Source organism: Ursus arctos, unplaced genomic scaffold (assembly GCF_023065955.2).
Source record: "Ursus arctos isolate Adak ecotype North America unplaced genomic scaffold, UrsArc2.0 scaffold_15, whole genome shotgun sequence".
Taxonomy (NCBI): Eukaryota; Metazoa; Chordata; class Mammalia; order Carnivora; family Ursidae; genus Ursus; species Ursus arctos.
This window is the reverse complement of record NW_026622819.1, coordinates 24,585,540-24,605,258: the sequence shown is the minus strand read 5'-3', so window position 1 is coordinate 24,605,258 and position 19,719 is coordinate 24,585,540. Positions and strand designations below refer to the sequence as shown.

General features: G+C 37.6%; 1 protein-coding gene across 1 annotated transcript in view; it reads left to right on the top strand.

Annotated features, from left to right (window-relative positions):
- The window catches only part of GOLPH3 (golgi phosphoprotein 3), a 62,117-nt gene extending 48,127 nt beyond the window's left edge, over positions 1-13,990 (top strand). Inside the window, exons 3-4 of the mRNA XM_026506756.4 lie at positions 2,029-2,143; positions 12,072-13,990. Of these exons, the coding sequence (XP_026362541.1) occupies positions 2,029-2,143; positions 12,072-12,496 (540 nt within the window). The 3' untranslated portion in view covers positions 12,497-13,990. The remainder of the gene's footprint in view (positions 1-2,028; positions 2,144-12,071) is intronic.
- Positions 13,991-19,719: the final 5,729 nt, after the last annotated feature.

The window sequence follows — 19,719 nt, the reverse complement described above, 5'->3', positions numbered from 1 at the left end:
TGAGAAAAAAGGATCCTCCCATACCCAGGTTATTGTGACATGATGTAAGATGTGTCTCAGAGGGTGGGCATAGGGTGGGTGTTGAGGCCAGATTGCAGTGAATTTAAGGAGTAAGTGGGAGGTCAGAAGTGGTGGCATGAACACATTATATAAACAGACAACTTTTTTCTGCCAAGGTTCTCCTTTTTTCTTACTCTCTCTGACCCCTTACTAAAAGCATGGCCCAGAGTAGTACTGTCCAGTAGAACTTTCTGTGATGATGAAAATGTTCTATATCTGCCAGCACTGTAGCCACTAGCCACATGTGTCTGTGAGCCAGACACTTATAATGTGGCTAGTGAGATTGAGACATGCTGTGAATAAAAACACACTGGATTTTTGAAAACTTAACCGTGGTAAGGAAGACTGTAAAATATCTCAATTTAAAAATACTGATTACATGTTAATATTTTGACTGTAGTGGGTTAAGTAAAATAATATTAAAATTAATTTCACATAATTCTTTTCCTTTTTAATATAACTACAAAAATTTAAAAAGCTTTGTGGCTTGCATTTGTTATTATGATTATCTTCCTATTGGGTCATGCTGTCTCGGAAATAGACATATCGTTATATATTTTTTAGCCTTTCAGAAGATTGAGCAGAAAGGTGAAGGACATGTGTTGAAGACAAGTTTAAGGGAGAACTGCTGCATTTAAAAAATAATATTTTAAAATTGTATGACATTTTAATAGCTAACATAAAGTAATATAACAGATTAAAATTTGATATTCTAGAATTTAAACTAGAAATTTGTTGCTTAGCCAAGAACTCAGTGAAGGCTGCAGATATCTAATACTTGGCTAAAGCAGTATGCAGCATTTTCTCCCTCCCTCCCTCCCACCCACCTTCCTTCCTCTTTTCTTTTTTCTTTTTTTTTTTTTAAGATTTTATTTATTTGACAGAGCACAAGCAGGGGAAACAGTAGGCAGAGGGAAAGGGAGAAGCAGGCTCCCCGGTGAGCAAGGATCCCAGGACCCTGGGATCATGACCTGACCTGAAGGCAGACCCTTAACCAACTGAGCCACCCAGGTGCCCCTACAGCATTTTCTTCTCTTATTCCCCGGCTTTGTGTTTTTCTACTTCTAGATGGATTCTGTATCCATCTTAGCTTTAAAAAGTTTCGTAGTTACCAGGGGCGCCTGGGTGGCACAGCGGTTAAGTGTCTGCCTTCGGCTCAGGGCGTCATCCCGGCGTTATGGGATCGGGCCCCACATCAGGCTCCTCTGCTATGAGCCTGCTTCTTCCTCTCCCACTTCCCCTGCTTGTGTTCCCTCTCTCGCTGGCTGTCTCTCTCTCTGTCAAATAAATAAATAAAATCTTAAAAAAAAAAAATTTTTGTTTTGTTACCAGACCTGTTGGTATTTTCAAGGTTTTTGCTAGTTGCCACAATTTTGAAAAAACTTTCTCACCCCCCCAAATTATATTTTGTATTTAAATCTTTATCTTCCATTGTGGTATAAGCTCTGAGGAGCCAAGTCTTACTTAATTTTTAATTCTAATTGGTTAACCAGTTGTTTCAATAACATCTATTGAAAAATTAATTTCTTCACTGCTGTAAAATGCCACCTTTATCATATACTGAATTGAGTATGCAATTGCATATAATTGAGTTTATTTCTGTAACTAATAAATGTTTAAAAAATGAATTTCTTGATTAGCCCAAGGTTTAGCAATGAAAAGAATTAACAGTGAGTAAAAACTGTTCTAGCCTTTTGCTTTACAAATTCTTGCACACTAACTTTATTTTCATTCATGATAGTGGCTAATCTGGTTAGGTATAAATGTTGGATTTCTTTCTTTTTTTTTTTTAATGTTGGATTTCTTAGTAGAGAATTAATTTAAAATCTGAACCTTGACACTGCACGAACACACTAGGGACTTTTAAGTATAATGAACTGTTTGTATAATTGTTTAAGTTTTTCATTTAAAGAGATGGTCGGAAGAAAGAATTAGTGGATCATTTCATTCTTATTGCTTACATTTTAGGTGATCTGTAAGTCAGATGCTCCAACAGGGGATGTTCTTCTTGATGAAGCTCTAAAGCATGTTAAGGAGACTCAGCCTCCAGAAACGGTCCAGAACTGGATTGAATTACTTAGTGGTAAGATTTTGTGTGTAAACTAAAAGCTAAGTTCTGTTTAAAAGACTTTTCTAAAAGCTTTAAATTCTTTTGAGAGGAACTTACACAAAATGGCCAAAAGCTTGTTTAGTTATTTAGGCCGACTTGAAAGTTATTAGTCACTGAATGGGGAAAATAGTGGTTTTTAAAATTTCACCCCGTTTTAACAAGACTGAGCAGATAGATGTTCAGTGAAACGTAATATTCTTCCTTAGAGCTTCCACCATTTTTTATCATAATAACCTCATGCTACCTTACACTGGGTAGACTCAGTTAATCTGTGATAACAGACAACCCTCAAACCTCAGTGGCTTTAAACAACAGGTGACTTTCACTCATGTCATAAGTAGTCACAGGCCACTTCATTCTCACTTTGGCAGCCAGGCAGGCAGATAGAGCTGCCACCATCTGGAGCACTGTCTGTCACTATTGTAAAAGGAAGATGAGCATAGCCAATCATTCAGGCTCATAGTTTCTGTTCAGAGAGGACACATGGTTCCAGTTTCATTGGTCAGAGCAAGTCACGTGGCTTCCCCTAATGTTAAGGAGATAGGAAAGTGAAGCCAGGAAGGAGAACCTGAAATACTTGGTTGACAGCACTGAAAGTTATTTGTGTATTTGTCTAATCTAGGTAGAGAGCCCTAGTATAGGACCTAAGTGTGGAATATAGGACGTAAGTTCTCTTGCTCTTCCTCTTTACTGTTACATAGAACATCGCTTCTGTGTACATGTATTAGTTCATGTTCAAACATACTGTTCTTTAACTTTTAAAAACATAATGGATGTTGTTAGATTGGTAATTAACGTCATTTTTTTCTCACTTACAGTTTTTTTTAACTTATAGTTTCTAAAAATAATCCTATTATAAGATGTTCTCTCAGTAAAAAACTGTGAGTTTTGCATCTTTGTTTATTTAAGATTGAATACATATATTCCATTCTTAGCTAATAGGGCAACAGTGGGCACTTTACACTTAGGGCAGTGTTCATTCTTTGTTGTTACTGATAGAAAACAGGCTTATTCACAAGATAGTTTTGATTAATTTTGCAGTTTTTCTCTTTTGGCCATCCTCTTGTAGATGTTCTAATAAAGGTTCTTTTTACTTCATTGAGTAAGAGAAACTTTAACTCAACCCCCTTTCCCCCTTGGTGCTATGTTCAATTATAATTTCTTTTGCAGGAATCTTTTAAAATTACTTTGCCCATTTGATCAGGATTTGTTTGGTTATAAACTAGATTCTTGCTTAGCACCTACCAATACTATATGTCACATTGCCCAGCATGTTGTCAACCTTCTTTGGGTTAGCCTTCCACTTAATGTCTATTGGTGACAATGGCCATTTAACAGAGACTCAGGGCTTTAACTCCATATGTTAAATATTAGCAAATATTTTTTCAGATAAAAATAGAAGTGCTAATAATTTCTCACTGTACCCTGATGGATCATTTTGTACTTCCTCTGGAGATCACCTAAGCAATCTTTGGGTCATGCTCCTGTTGGCCCATTACCACTTCTGGTAGTGCATATTGGAATTTGTAGTTAAGTTCCCAACTGGCTAAAAGCAGGCTTTTTCAAAGTTGTAGTTAATTTTTTTGGCAGGTAGGTCAGAGTGGTGTTCTTTTATGGAATGTAGTTGGGTCTTGTGTTAATGTTACTGATACCCACTTCGGTGCCAGTTAGCACTGTGGGGATGTTTCAGACCCCTCTGTCCATCAGCCACCTCTTTATACAAACTTACATCATATGTGCTAATGGTGCATTGGGATTTCCTTTGACAGGTTATATGTCTGTCATGCAGGTATGGCATACAAGGAGTATGGAGTGCAGGAAGGTTGACTCTCAACATATAAGGTGGCTGTATCTTGTTCAGTACTCGATATAAGTGCTAATTGAACCAAGTTGGGCTGTTGCACTCTTCTCACCTGATTGGAGAGTGAAAAGATGGCAGAAGTCTGGACGATTTTCTCAGAAGTATTTAAATACATCAGAAACTATCTCACGCTACCTTATATTGGATAGGCTGTGTTAAGCTGTGGAAACAAGCAACCCCAAAGCCTCAGAAGCCTTAGGACTTCTCACTCATGCTGTGAGTCCATCCCAGGCCACTTTGTTCTCAGTAAATGATTCCGAGTGTCCATTTGAATTAGGAATTTGGGTAAACTGCGAGGCTAATTGCTCAGAACGGTTTTAAAGCAATATCCTGCGATGTTTAGGGGGCCATCAGTGCTCGCCTATCTGTAGGACCTTAGTCCTACAGCACCTGTAGCACCTTAGTCATGTGTTCCTGACATACATTAGGAATGACCTGTAATTTTAGCCTAAAAGTAGAGAATTCAGAATGAGAGAAGGAGAAAAAAAAGCACATTTCTTTATAAGAAAGCATCTACTTCTTGCCTGATGAAAGTATGGATAGCTTGCTGATTTTTTTAAAGCATTTTTTTTTATTGTGGTAAAGCATACACAACATAGCATTTACCATTTTGACTTTTTAATTGTACAGTTCTGCAGCCAGCTTGTTGAATATTAAATTCTGAAGATGTTAAGTTGGTTCCAGGTAATGAGTAATATCAGATACCAGTTATTGCAGCTTTACTGACAGAGGTGCTGTGAAACTTGAAGTGCTTCCATACTGAAACATCTTAAAGTGCATTTGGGGAGCAGTTGTGTATTTTTTTTTTTTTTAAGATTTTATTTATTTATTTGACAGACAGAGCACAAGCAGCGGCAGGCAGAGGGAGAAGCAGGCTCCCTGCTGAGCAGGGAGCGCGATGCGGGGCTCGATCCCAGGACCCTGGGATCATGACCTGAGCAGGAGGCAGGTGCTTAACCAACTGAGCCACCCAGGCATCCCAAAAATTGTGTATTTCTAATAATTTGGTAAGAGATGAGGGTTTAGCAATACGGTGCTCTGAAAGTGCAGTAGCTCCGAGAAAAGAGGAATCCTTGGGAGTGTTAGTTGTTGGAAGAGGAAGTAGAACTTGGATTAGGCCTTTGAAGAGTAATAATGAGATGGAGATGGAAGGAAGTGCTCTTGTTCAGAGGGGCTACAGAGAGGTAAAATTGGTGGGCCTGTCTGTCCTCCTGCAGCTAAGCCTGGGACTGCTGCCGCTTGCCAGGACTGTGGTACTGTGCTGTATTGTTGGCGGATATGTGCAGAGGAGGCGAGAGTCTGTATGTAGAAGAGAGCATGTTGGTCTGCCGGTTACCTGTGAGGCAGAGAAGGTGCACGTGGGTGCCTAAGGTCTGACAGATGGATCTTGTTTACCTGAGGGTGGCGGTACCCAGGGGTTCATATTACCATTACTTACACTATACATTTATACATGCTCATACTACCAGTATATTATAAGCACTTATATGTCTCATTAATTTAAAAATTAATAAATACACATATATTTGAGACAAAGACTACTTACTGTGATTTTCTGAAATCTTGACATGTAGTTGATGAGTTTGGTCACAAGGTGTCACTAGACTTCCAGATTTATGAACAAAGATGCTTTTGGTTGTTACACGTCAAGGAATATCGAAGTTTTTTCGCAGCAGAATATTAAGGTGTACCTCTCAGTATGTCATTTTCTCTGAAGTAATTGTTGGGCAGTGGGCGTAAATAACCATTTCTTCTCTGTATGTACTTCTCACAATTTCCTTTACAAAAAAGTGAACTGCAAATACTTTCTATACATTTTAATTTGCTTGTATAACTTATAAAATCCTTTCACATCCTGAATAATTTAGGAGCTGATGAATAGCAATATGGATCACAGTAACATCTTTAAATCTAGAGTTCTGAACACTTAAAGTCATCAGGCATTTATTGCAAAGTATTTAAAAGGTATCTGATAGTCTGCTTAAATTGAAGCAGCTTAGGTGATAGTTTAAACATTTATTGTATATTCACTCATCCAGCTACCCCCATCCCAGTTTATAGTGGTGTCTTAAGTATGCTAATTTAAGAGGTGACTTTATTCTTTGGATTTAGCTTAATTTATTATTATTTTTTAAAACAAACGGCAGAAATGTCAGGATGCCAAGACACTTTCACCACTCATTTATTTCGTTGTACCTTTTTTTGGGGTGCCAAGAAAAGTATTGAACAACATCTGCGTTTTACCCACACTGTTTCAGCCTTCTGCATATGAGATTTCTTCATTTTTTCATATATCTGAGGAGGTCTGAATAACATTTGTATTGGAGTGAGCAGGTGAGATTGCTCCCTTTGAGTGAATTACTGCAAAGGGAGATGATGTTTGAGCCCTTTTTTATTACTTCTTCTGGGGCAGAAACTGTAGCCCATAAGAAGGTCCAATCATAGAACACCGTATTTGAAGGTGGGTCTGTGTTTAGGCTCTTCTCATTTTTAGTAGCAATACTGAATTGTAAAGTAGCATATTGGGAATTGAGAATTTCTCATAGGAACTTTGTAACCATTACTTGTTCCATTTGTTGTATTATATAAGATTTAATTGTGGATAGAGTGGGTAAATCTTAGTATGACTTCAGTACAATAAACAGTAAGTTGTAAATTGCTAATCCCATTCATTTCCCATGAGGAAAAAAAAATCATTGTATAGCAGCATTAGAGGGATTTTGTGTTTTCAGTCTGCAAAGAGATGTTTAACTGTGGACTTGCCAGAATAATCTTGATCCTCCCCCCCAGCCCCCCACTTTTGGAACTCTATAGATAGCCAAGATATTCTCTGAGGCACGGAATACCCTTCTGTTTGACTAGTGAGTTGCCAGGCAAAAGCACTACTTTGATAATTGACAAATTATTATAAGCATAGTTAGTTAATTTTAAAGTTGAACTATTATTTATGGGCTTTTACATAAATTCGGCTATTGATTATTTTATGTTTATTTAAATTTCCAAAAGTCAGAAGAAGGTCAGAAAACACAACCTAGCCAATTCTTGCTTAGTGTGTTAGGCTGCGTACCTCATGCCAGTGATACTAGAAAACACAAACCCCAAACTGTCTGGTGAAAGGTACGGCAGGCAGGCATTTTTTGGGGGAGGTAATGGGTTGGTACAAACTTAAAAAATGAAAATCGTAGCACCTGTGAAAGATGTGTGACTCCATTCCAGGGCTCGTTATATTCTGCATATCATTGCTGCCTTTCCACTTGGTTGTTTCTTTTGCCTGTAATGCAGGCTCCTCTTCCTTTCTTTCTTTTCTTTCTTTAAAAAAATATTTATTTGAGGGAGAGAGAGTGTGAGGGGGGAGGAGGGGCAGAGGGAGAAGCAGTGTCCCCGCTGAGCAGGGAGCCCGCCGCCTTGGGGTGCGATCCCAGGACCTTGAGATCATGACCTGAGCTGAAAGCAAACACTTAACCTACTGAACCACCCAGGCGCCCTTCCTCTTCCTTTCATAGGATGTTGATTCCTGAGGGATTTCAAGATGTAGTTTGAAAGTTCTTTCTCCTACTGTAGAAATGCCCCTTACATCAAACCCAGATAATTTCTTACTCCCTCTGGGCTCCTTGTTCATATGGTTTTTATGATCCTACACATCTTATTCTTGCCAGGATAACTAATTATATTATGGATGTTTCTTTTACCTGATTTAAAAATTTTTCAGAGTTAGAAATGTCTTACTTACGTTTGTATTCTTAGTACCAAATATGATTTTTAGGGCATTATGAATACGTGAAGTTCTTTCTGTCACAGTGCCGATTCTGCGTGTGATAATAGCTAACATTTGCTGAGTGTTAACTGTGTACCAGGCTCTGTTCTAAGAACTTGATATGTCTTTAGCTCATTTAATCCTCATAATAACCTGATGAGGTGGGTAGAATTGTTAATCTTGACTTTACAGATGAGGAAACAGAGGAATAGAGAAGTTAAGAAACCTTGCCCAGGGTTGCAAGCTAGAAAATGACCAAGTTGGAATTCAAAGCTTACCAGTCTGGCTCCAGAGTGCCTGTTAAAACCGGTTATGCGATAAAGCTTCATCAAGTAACTATTTTAATCATTTCTTAACATTAAATGTAGGTATGGGCTTAACACTAGAAATTGAAATAATAGAATTTCATTTATTATTGAGTTACATTTTTCTTTTATACTCTTAGGTTTTAAAGTCTAATAGGGCCCCAAATATATTTCTTTTCCTTTTTAAGGTTACCCAGGAAATCGAATGCAATGATCATTTTTCTTTTGTGGAAGCTGATTTGCTAGGGTTTTTATGGAAAATATTATTATTATTTTAATATAGGAGGTGACTTCAGTTTACTAATAATTCATGGTACCAACCTTTTTTTATTTGACAGTTTTCTTTCAAGTCCCTAGTTTTTCAGAGTGAATCACAAAATGCAAAATGGCACTTCCAGATCATTTATTCTTTTAAAAAAATAGCTCTTACTTTCTCTTCATTGCATTCATGTTTTCCTTTAAATTATTTAGATATTTATAAATAGCTGTTTTAAAATCTTTGCTAATTCTATGTCATTTCTGGGTCATGTCTGATTTGGTTCACTGTTGTTGAATTTTCCCCCCCTTGGTTTGGGTCACGTTTTTACAGGGCCTAGTAATTTTTATTGGTTGCTGGACATTGTGAGTGCTATGTTGTTGAGTGCTGGATTCTGTTGTTTTTCTTTAAAGAGTGTTGAAATTTGTTTTGGTAGGCAATTGAGTTACTTCTGCATCACTTTGTTTTTAAGCTCCATTAGGCCAGGTCTAGAACAGTCTTTCCTCAAGGGCTGGTTTAGGCCTACTGCAAAAGCGTGATCCTTCTGGAGTCCCTTCTGAATGTCCTGGGTGTTCAGTGAGACCTTTCCACTCAGTCTGCTTGGCACTCATTTGCGCCAGCCCCATGTGAACCCTTAGAATTGTTCAGCTTACAGCCTTCGGGTAATTTTTTGTTTCCTAGCTTTGCAGAGTTTCTCACCTTAACTTGTGTGGCTTTGTTTTCAGGCACACTCAGAGGAACACCATATGGATTTCTAGAACTTTTGTTCTTCGTAGCTCTCTCTTTTCCAGTACTCTTTGTATTTCAGCTGCCTTAGCTTCCTGGAACTCTAGTCTCTGCCTTTTTAAATTTTTAAATTTAAATAAAAAATTTTTTTCCACCTGTTTAAACACAGTGTTATTCCTGTGCTCTGTTTGAGGTCTTTTGTCCTGCTTTGCTGCCTGAGATATGCCTTTAGATAGTGAGCTTGCGCAGTAGTATGGCTCACTTAGGTTCCCCGCTCAGGACTGCCTTTTGACTAGCACTGGAAAACAGTTGTTTCATATATTTTATCCAGGTTTCTATTTGTGTAAGGTCAGAGGGTCTACTTGTGAAGTCTGATTACTCTTGCCATACCCTCATATTCTTTAGTGTTAAGTCATATGGTAAAATACTCTTTGTTTATGGCCAACTGAATAGTAATATATTTCAAGATAGTTCTGTTCGCTGGAACTTTCTGTGATGATGGAAATGTTCTATTTCTATACTGTCCAATCAGTAGACAGCATACACGGCTGTTGAGCATTTTGAAACATGGCTAGGACAACTGAGGAACTGAATTTTTTATTATTTTAAATTACATAGCAGTTAGTGGTTAGACAATATAGTTTGTTTTCTCTCAATATTATAAAATTTCAACCTTACTGCTTTTGCATATAATAAAAGTGCCTGTGGTTGATCTTTAACGTGTTCTAGTTTAGAGAATTGCTATAGTGTTTTTTTTCAATTAAAAAAAAAAATACATGTTCCTTGGAGATCATTTGGAAAATACAGAAAGGTACAAAAAAGAAAATTTGTCTTGATGAAGTCCCACAAGTTCATTTTATCTTTTGTTTCTCTTGCCTTTGGAGATGTGTCATGAAAAAAGTTGCTGTGGCTGATGTCAAAGAGGTTGCTGCCTATGTTCTCCTCTAGGATTTTGATGGATTCCTGTCTCACATCTAGGTCTTTCATCCATTTGGAGTTTTTCTTTGTGTATGGTGTGAGAGAGTGGTCAAGTTTCATTCTTTTGCATGTAGCTGTCCAATTTTCCCAACACCATTTATTGAAGAGATGGTCTTTTTTCCATTGGATGTTTTTTCCTGCTTTGTCAAAGATTAGTTGCTCAAAGAGCCGAGTGTCCATTTCTGGGTTCTCTATTCTGTTCCATTGGTCTATGTGTCTGTTTTTATGCTAGTACCATGCTGGCTTTGTGGTCACAGCTTTGTAGTATAGCTTGAAATCCGGCAACGTGATGCCCCCAGCCAAGGAAACAGTCAAAAAAACTAAGAGGCAGCCCACGGAATAGGTGAATATATTTGCAAATGACACTACAGATAAAAGACTGGTATCCAAGATCTACAGAGAACTTCTCAAACTCCATACACAGGAAACAAATAATCAAATCAAAAAATGGGCAGAAGATATGAACAGACACTTTTCCAATGAAGACATACAAGTGGCTAACAGACACATGAAAAAATGTTCAAAATCATTAGCCATCAGGGAAATTCAAATCAAAACCACATTGAGGTACCACCGTAGCCAGTTAGAATGGCAAAAATTGACAAGGCAGGAAATAACAAATGTGGGAGAGGATATGGAGAAAGGGGATCCCTCTTACGTTGTTGGTGGGAATGCAAGTTGGTACAGCCACTTTGGAAAACTGTGGAGGTCCCTTAAAAAGTTAAAAATTGAGCTACCCTGTGATCCAGCAATTGCACTACTGGGTATTTACCCCAAAGATACAGACGTAGTGAAGAGAAGGGGCCCCAGTGTTCATAGCAGCATTGTCCACAATAGCTAAATCGTGGAAGGAACCGAGATGCCCTTCAACAGATGACTGGATTAAGAAGATGTGGTCAATATATACAATGGAATATTACTCAGCCATCAAAAAGAATGATTTCACAGCATTTGAAGCAACATGGACGGCACTGGAGGAGATAATGCTAAGCGAAATAAGTTAAGCAGAGAAAGACAATTATCATATGGTTTCACTCATTTATGGAACATAAGAAGTAGGAAGATCGGTAGGAGAAGAAAGGGAAGAAGGAAGGGGGGGTAAACAGAAGGGGGAATGAACCATGAGAGACTATGGACTCTGGGAAACAAACTGAGGGCTTTAGAGGGGAGGTGGGTGGGGGATTGGGATAGGCCGGTGATGGGTATTAAGGAGGGCACGTATTGCATGGTGCACCAGGTGTTATACGCAAGTGATGAGTCATGGAACTTTACATCAAAAACTTGGGATGTACTGTATGGTGACTAACATAATAAAAAATTATTATAAAAAAATAAAATTTGTCACACATAATCTCAAAAGAAAACCAAGATTAATATTTTGATATATTCCTTTCCAGTCTTCTATAGAGAAAAAAATTATCTTAGTGAAAATTATTTGGTTTTATTTTAAATATTTGTTTTGAAAGGGAATGTGCATAGGTGACAAGTTTAAAATGGTGAAATGTTTTGCCCTTCTAGAATTAGCTTTATGTTATTTGTCATCAAAGAATAGCATTGTCTAAATAGGCTTTCCTAGTTTTGTAGGCCGGGTATATGTAAGCAGTTTGTGGAATAGCATATTAGTAAGGAAACTTTTTTTTCCTTTTGTTAATTTGTTGCATACTAGTGTTTTAGTAGAAAAGAAACCTTTTGCTATGGTTGCTTTTTGACAGCAGCTGGAGAGAGGCCAAATATATTTAATATTTAGCTTATTTCCACATTAGGATAACTGGTTTGAAGACTGCCTTCAGTTTGGTCCTTTAAGTAACTATTGTGCCTGAAAATGTGCCAGGTGCTTAGAATCCAAAGGCCTGGCTCTCAAGGGGTTCATGGTTTAGTTGGCAAGAAGAATAGTTGGATTTTCTTCTATTTCTTTAGAGGGGGGAAGAACCCCATACTTTATTGTTTATTTTAATAGTGCATTTTATAAAGTTAGCGGAGATAATACCTATCATTTCTAACTTCTGAAATCTTTTGTTTAGGTGAGACCTGGAATCCATTAAAATTGCATTATCAATTAAGAAACGTGCGGGAACGGTTAGCTAAAAATCTGGTGGAGAAGGGCGTATTGACAACAGAGAAACAGAACTTCCTACTTTTTGACATGACGACACATCCCCTCACCAACAACAATATTAAGCAGCGCCTCATCAAGAAGGTACAGGAAGCTGTTCTTGACAAATGGGTGAATGACCCTCATCGCATGGACAAGCGCTTGCTGGCCCTCATTTACCTAGCGCACGCCTCTGATGTCCTGGAGAATGCTTTCGCTCCCCTTCTGGACGAGCAGTATGATTTAGCCACCAAGAGAGTGCGGCAGCTCCTTGACTTAGATCCGGAAGTGGAGTGTCTGAAGGCCAACACCAATGAGGTTCTGTGGGCAGTGGTGGCAGCGTTCACCAAGTGACGGCTCAAAATGAAGTTCCTTTCTCTCATGTAAACCAGTAGTTTTTCTTCTATTGACTTCTGGTTTTCTGCGATTTGTGCTTTCCACACTATAATTGGCTTTTGTTTTATGAAATGGTGGATGGCTTTTTCTTTTTTGTATGTATGCAGGATTCTGCTGGTACGAGAGGCCTTCCTCTTTCTGTTTTAAAAAAAAGTTCTACTGCCATATTGGCAATCCATTCCTTGTTGCCATTCTCACTGTTAACCTGTTTTGGGTTGCTGGTATGCTTTGACTTTCAGAGTAACTCCAGTCTCCTCACATGCACATCTTTTGGATTACCTCAGGTTGAGTTTTTCCCACATGTGCATGTATATCTAGCATTCTGCCTACAATTCAGACAGAAGTCACAAAAAGGCCTTTAACTCACCAAAGGTAAATATCTGTATCTATTAGGACATTTTATACATAGACCTCAGTTGAGATGTATACTTAGCAAAATTATTTTTAAATTGAAACAACACAGTAAATAATATAAAATGCCCCTTGGATTTTGTTTCCCATGTAAATCTATTGTATTATTACACTTGTTGTAATTTTAACTATTAAATCATAAAGGTCCAGTTGTTTCACAAAGCCAGTTTGGGATGGTCTGCATTCCAGTTATGCTGTATATAGTTCGAATTAAATATAAATTGCCCCTTCTGGCCACTCCTGCCTCCATCTTAGTATTTTGCAAGATTTAATTAGTTGTACACCTGGGGCCCCTCACCTGCTCAGTCAATATTATTTGATGACAAAACAGACCTCTCATCATTGAAGGAAAGAGAAAAGATGTGTCTGATTGGCCGAAGAGTTTTTGAGCTGTGCCATTCATGGTACTCTTTCTATGCATCTCCTTTTGGAATTATTTTTGGTCTTAACTGTTTTTTTTTTATCATATCTATAGGGAAGAGGCTTGTGACCAGTACTAATCTTGAGTACAGTTTTTTCTTTTTCTGTCCACAGGTAAATTAATGTCTGCTCTTAAATGTCATTTATCTACTCACACTTTCTTAGGGGGAAAAAAAAATCAAATGTCAATTTTAGCAGATGTTGCATGTAAATTGTTAGCAAGTAATGACTACAACTCAGATGATTAAGAATTTTGTAACAGAAAGCTCTGCTATGTTTTAATTTTTATATACAATTATGATGATTAGCACATTGTAAGAATATAAACCTTTGCTTTTTAAAGTTTATTTTTACTATTTCTTTATCACTGTTTATGGTATCAGCATTGGTTTCATAATGTAAATACTATATATTGAACAAATTAAATGTCAAATTTTTTATTACCATAGTTCATGTTAATAGTGGGGCTTTCAGGTGTTTAGAGATTTTTTTGGTTAACATTCAATGCAAAAGTACTAGATGGTGTATAACTTTAGAGTTGAATTTTAAGGGATTCCTTAATATGTATACTATCTTTTTATCTGAAGTAATAAATAAACTATGATCTTGAAAGTGCCTGAATCAGAGCAAGCATGTCATTTGTATTTTTGTATTCTGCTATAGTTTTCTTTCTTAATTAAGTTTTACTTAGCCTTAGTATAGTGTCGTAATACTTCAGAATAGTGCAGGGGCTAGCAAACTTTTTCTCGTAGGACTGGGTAGTAAATACTTAGGCTTTGCGGGCCATATGTGATATCACAACTACTCAACTCTGCTGAATGAGAGTTGCCATAGACAATACAAACAAATGGGTGAGGCTGTGTTCCAATAAAACTTTATTTACAAAAACAGACAGCTGGGCATTGATAATAGTTCGCTAGAATCTTTTTTTTTTTTTTTTTTTTGAAGTAATCTCTATATCCAACATGGGGCTTGAACTCAGGACCCTGAGATCAAGAGTCACATGCTCTTCCGACTGAACCAGCCAGGTGCCCCCTTGCCAGGCTCTGTTTTTTTAATACATGGAAAAAAACAGATTGTCTATCCTTTAAAATAACCTCCTTTACCTCCAAAAATGACACTACTGGTGGAAATTATGGAAACTGTTAATTTATTATTTCTTTACATAAAGTGAATACTCAACTGATAACTGATTCTATCCTGGAATTTCTTTTCAGGTGAAGATTTACTGTTTTTCCCTTGAAAACATTTTAGAAGTGAGCTAATGGATGTTTTTCTAAAGTATTCTTTTCTTCATCACCAGCATCTCTATTCTCAAGCAAGGGGGAATGGGCCTTGCCTGAACTTCTGTCAGTGTTTGTTTCAGAGCTGAGTGCCCGACCAGCTCCTACCTGTGAGTGGCCCCAGCTTCAGTACGTGTTTCTATAGCCAGAGGAGAGGAAAAGTAGTATGATCTGAAGGTGGGGGCTGTTACCTAGAACCCTTTCTCCTATAAAATGCTAGTGCTTACAGTCCTCTTTAAAGGAGAAATGGTAGGACCTCATGGAAATAATTGTGCTGTGTGGTAGGAACAGATTTTCCACAGGTTTATGCCACTTTGATCCAAGAATCAGGCAGTGAATTTTAATATAAAAAACTTAAGTATTGTGTAAAGAATCTGCTTCTTTTTGAATTCTTTGTATATTGATTGTTGAGTGTTCCTTAAAATAACCTGATCTTAACAATGTTCTAATCTGATCTAGAACAGTGCTTCAACAGAAAGGAGAAAGGGAGCTTAGTGAATGTACAATCTGTCTAGTAAAGTAGTCTATACTTTGACCTCCCCAAACCCCAATTACTGTTTTCATTTAATGAAGAATAAGCTTGGAGAGGGTAATTTGCCCAATCTCACATTACCTGGTAAGTGTGTGAACTTTAAACCCTGAGTGACTGAATAGTAGTTGTAGCATTCAATTACAATTTTTCCTTTCTTATTTTGGCACTAGGAGGGGACTTCTTTTCTCTAACAGAGACAAAAACAATAGCAGGCATGCAAAAAATTCTCATGGTGGTGCATAATTCAATGATAAAGGATATCCTTGCTTTCTTCTAATATCTTGGTATAACTTATATAAATTACCTTTTGGAGATTCTATATGTTCTTAGAAGAAAGAAACATGTCAGTGTAGTCCAAGAAAGCACTCGACCTGCTGAAGCAGGATTGCCCAGTGGTCCCGGACACAGTCCATTATTCAGTTCTTCCTGTTGTTTGTGAACAGATGAATATACCTCTGAAATTGGTCAACACCCAAAGGAAAGTGAAAGGGGTTGGTGTTTGGTTCAGTGCCAATCTAGGACCAATTAGTAATGACATTGAGCCTGATGATGACGAGAGTCCATGACTGCCAGACATGGCTATTCTTGCCCCAGGAACATGGAAACCAGTAGTCAAAAGTCTGTGTGAGGTATTTACTCTATGAAGCTTAATCCCTTTACGGCCTCCATCTTGTATTAACGTGTTAAATATATTTACAGATAATGCTGTTCCATTTCACTTTCATCCAGATCAAGATGACTGACAACCTGAGGTAATTTGCAATTCGTTGCACCCCACTGACTCCCAGGACAACATCCCTGGGTCTTACAAATTTCGCACAAATTTCCTGTATTCTTTAACAATACCGGTAAGGTAGTGGTATTAATGTCATAACCTTGCAGGCAACCTTTAGAAGGGTCTGGATGGTAACACAGTTAAACTGATACGCATACCTTCTCAGCCCGATGTTAGGATTTACTCCTGGTAGACCAGTGGTGTACTGTGATTCCCCGGAGCGTCATATGCAATTTTCTTTTCCCACTTATGTGTGGAGAGCTTTCAGAATAAGCATAAATCATTCTTAGCATTTTTGGCTTCATTGTATAACTTTTCCCATTAGCGAACATTTGGATTTTTCTCATGTTTGTAATTACAAACAGTATTGTATGTTTTTGTACATATGTCTTTCTTTATATTTGATTTCTATAGGAGGAATTAATAGAAGTGAATTTGCTCAAAGAGTATGCCTTGAAAATGTAAAAGATAAAACCAGTTTGATTTCTAAGATTCATGTTAACTACACTTCCACCAATAATGTGAATGCTGGTTTCTTTATGCCTTAGCCAGTACTGTAGAGGGTATCATCAATTCTGCTCTTTGCCAAGCTAATAGAGGAGAATGATCAAATTATTTTAACTAGTGAGGGGTTATCATCTACTGTCTTCATTGGTAATTTGTATTTTTTTTTTTTTTTCCGGTGAGTTACTTGTTCATGTTCTTCATTCTTTTTCTAATGGGCATTGACCTATTTTTTTGTATTGATTCATCAGGACTTTCCATATATTATGGATATTAACCCTGTGTCTGTGATGCAGTTGGTTTTTCTGAGTCTTTGGAGTTTATGGTAAGGTGTTTTTTTTTTTTTTTTTCTTTTTTACCAGTTTGGAAAACTGTGTGGCCCAGTGCTCAAGCATGGAATCTGTGCAGACCTTAATTGTCCGACTGAAGAGATCTGGCTGGTATTCAGATTGGGATATGTATATATCATACAAATTTGAGGGGTATGATTAAATATAACATCTAAAAATCACATAGATATATAATTTGTGAAAGTGTATGTAAACATTTAATTTTTATGATTAAAATACAAATGGGAAATTACATAAGCAAATGTATAAGCTGATAAATGATTTTTAATACTTTTTTTTTAGGTTTTTTGTTTTTTGTTTTTTTAACTAAACTCTACAGCCAAATGGGGCTCAAACTCACAACCCTGAGATCAAGAGTTGCACGTTCTACTGACTGATCTGGCTGGGTGCCCCTAGGCTAATAAACTATTTGAAGGCAAATATGTTTGCAACCATCTCCCAGGTCGGAGATAGACCTTGTGAGCTATCCAGAATCTGTTCAAGTCTTCCTCCCAGTTACGATCCTTAAACCCTGAGAGTAATCACTGTTCTGACCCAGTACGCCTAATAATTTTGTTTCATTTTTCATTTCATGTCTTTTTAAGTCTCTCAATCTGTAGGTTCCCTCCCCTCCCTCATCTCTCGTTTTTATCCCTTGCAAAACATTTGTTGATGAAATTGGATCATTTGTCCTGTGGAGTTTTCTGAAGTTTGGATTTTGCTGATTGTATCTACATGTGTAGTCCAATGTGTTTTTCTGACTTCTGTATTTCCCAGGTATTGGTAATTGGATCTAGAGGCTGTCAGATTCAGGTTTGTGTGGGCAACCCTATCTCGCAGGTGGTGGTGGTGTGTGCTTCCATTAGGAAGCTCATAGGTCTTTTGTGATGTTAATAACCTTTTAATTATTTTTTAAAAAGATTTTTCATTTATTCATTTGAGAGAGAATACACTAGCAAGGGGGAGAGGCAGAGGGAGAAACAGACTGCCCACGGAGCAGGGAGCCTGATGTGGGGCTCCATCCCAGGACTTGGAGATCATGACCTGAGCCGAAGGCAGACGCTTAATCATTTAAGCCACCCAGGCGCCCCTGATGTTAGTAACCTTACTGGTCAGTTCTTACATCCTATGATTTATTGGGATTGTACAGTGGTGATATTTTAATTCTTACCATTTATTTATTAGCTGGAGAATTTCTATAAAGAAGAACTTCACCTTAGATCATTACCATTACCTGTTAGTATAGTTCGTGGAGGAAGGGTAGGATAAATTCTGCATTTTATTTATCAATTTTCAAAACAGAGTAGGTTCCCTAATATTCTCCAAAGGTAACTGATTAATTATTATGAACTTAACGGAAATAAACATTCTTTTATCATCATTTTCCTTGATGAGAACCATGATTCTTGATATGGAAAAGTGGGAGGTACAGCTGGCTTTAAGGCAGAAGGCAGAAAAAAACCTTGTAGTTCTAGGTTTAAATGGGACGTACCAGTGTAAACTTACGAGGTACTTAATTTTCTTCCTTTTATATTATGGTAAAATACAAACTTTACCATTTGAACCATTTAAAGTGTACAGTTCAGTGCCCCATTTTTTGTAGTTGCGCTGTGTCTGTATGGTAAGAACATCACCATTGTGTAGTAGAGTCTCCCTTCTCACTCTTTCTTTAGTCTGGACTCTTCGAGGAAATACATACTCAGTGCTCACCATCATTCTTTGTGTCATTGTCCTGTCAGTTTGCTTGTCTTCCTCATTCATTAGTAAATTCTTCAGAAAGGACTTGTGATAAGAATAGTCCCTGAGTGTTTGTATGCTGATGACAGTTTATCTGCAGCCCTTCATTTGAAAGTCTGTTTAGATGAAATTCTAGGTCATATTTTGTTTTTTAGTAAGCTTTTTGGCATAAAGCATTACTATCAAAGTCAGATTGTAATATGATCTTCTTTCCCTCACGAATGCCTTCTTTTTGTCTGGAGTCTACAGAATCCCCCCCCCCACACACCATTTCCCCCCAGTAATGTTACCACCCTGTGTTTGGGTGTTGGTGGTTCAGGATCGGTATTCCCAAGTGCATGGTGTGTTCCTTCAGTAAGTAATGTCAAGTCTTTTAATTTCAGGAAAATTAAAGTTTTAGTGTTTGTTCTGTCCCTTTGTTTAGGTTTTCTTCTTTGGGTACTGTTTTTATAGCTCTTCACATTTGTCAGTTCCGTTTGGGTTCTTTGCTCTCTTTATTGTTGATCTGTAAATCTCTCGTGCTTTTCGTCTTCTTTCTCTTAAGATGTTATCATATTTACTCACTGGTAATTCTCGTTCTAATTTAGTTTCTTCTGAAATTGTTTTTTCTGAGTTTTAATAACTAATTTCTGAATATTTTTCTAATTTTTTTTTTTTAAGATATTATCTGAGACAGAGGTAGTGAGACAGAGCACGAGCGGGGTGAGGGGCAGAGGGAGAAGCAGACTGCACCGAGCAGGGAGCCCCAGGCGGGGCTCGATCTCTGGACTCCAGGATCATGACCTGAGCCGAAGGCAGATGCCTAACTGACTGAGCCACCCAGGTGCCCCCTTCTAATATCATTTTATCTTATATTTTATGTCACTTTGTTGATGTATTTTAATTCGTTTTAAAGTATTCAGGTACACTTTTCACTGGTTTCCTGAGCATGGCTTTCTGGTGTGCTTTGTTGTCTGTAGGGATTGTATTTGCTGCTAAGGTGCTTTTTTCTTATAATAATGTTGTATGGGATTTTACCTAGATTATCTTCTGTTGCCTATCTTTGTATGAAATTACTGTCGCTGTTCTTTTTACAAGGGATGTGGGTCAGGGCAGCTTTTCTGACTGTATTTAGTCTCTACTCCTTCCTGTTCTGTTTGCGTGGAGTCTAAAGAAATAGGGCAGCTTGCTTTCTGAGATCTGGTTCTGCT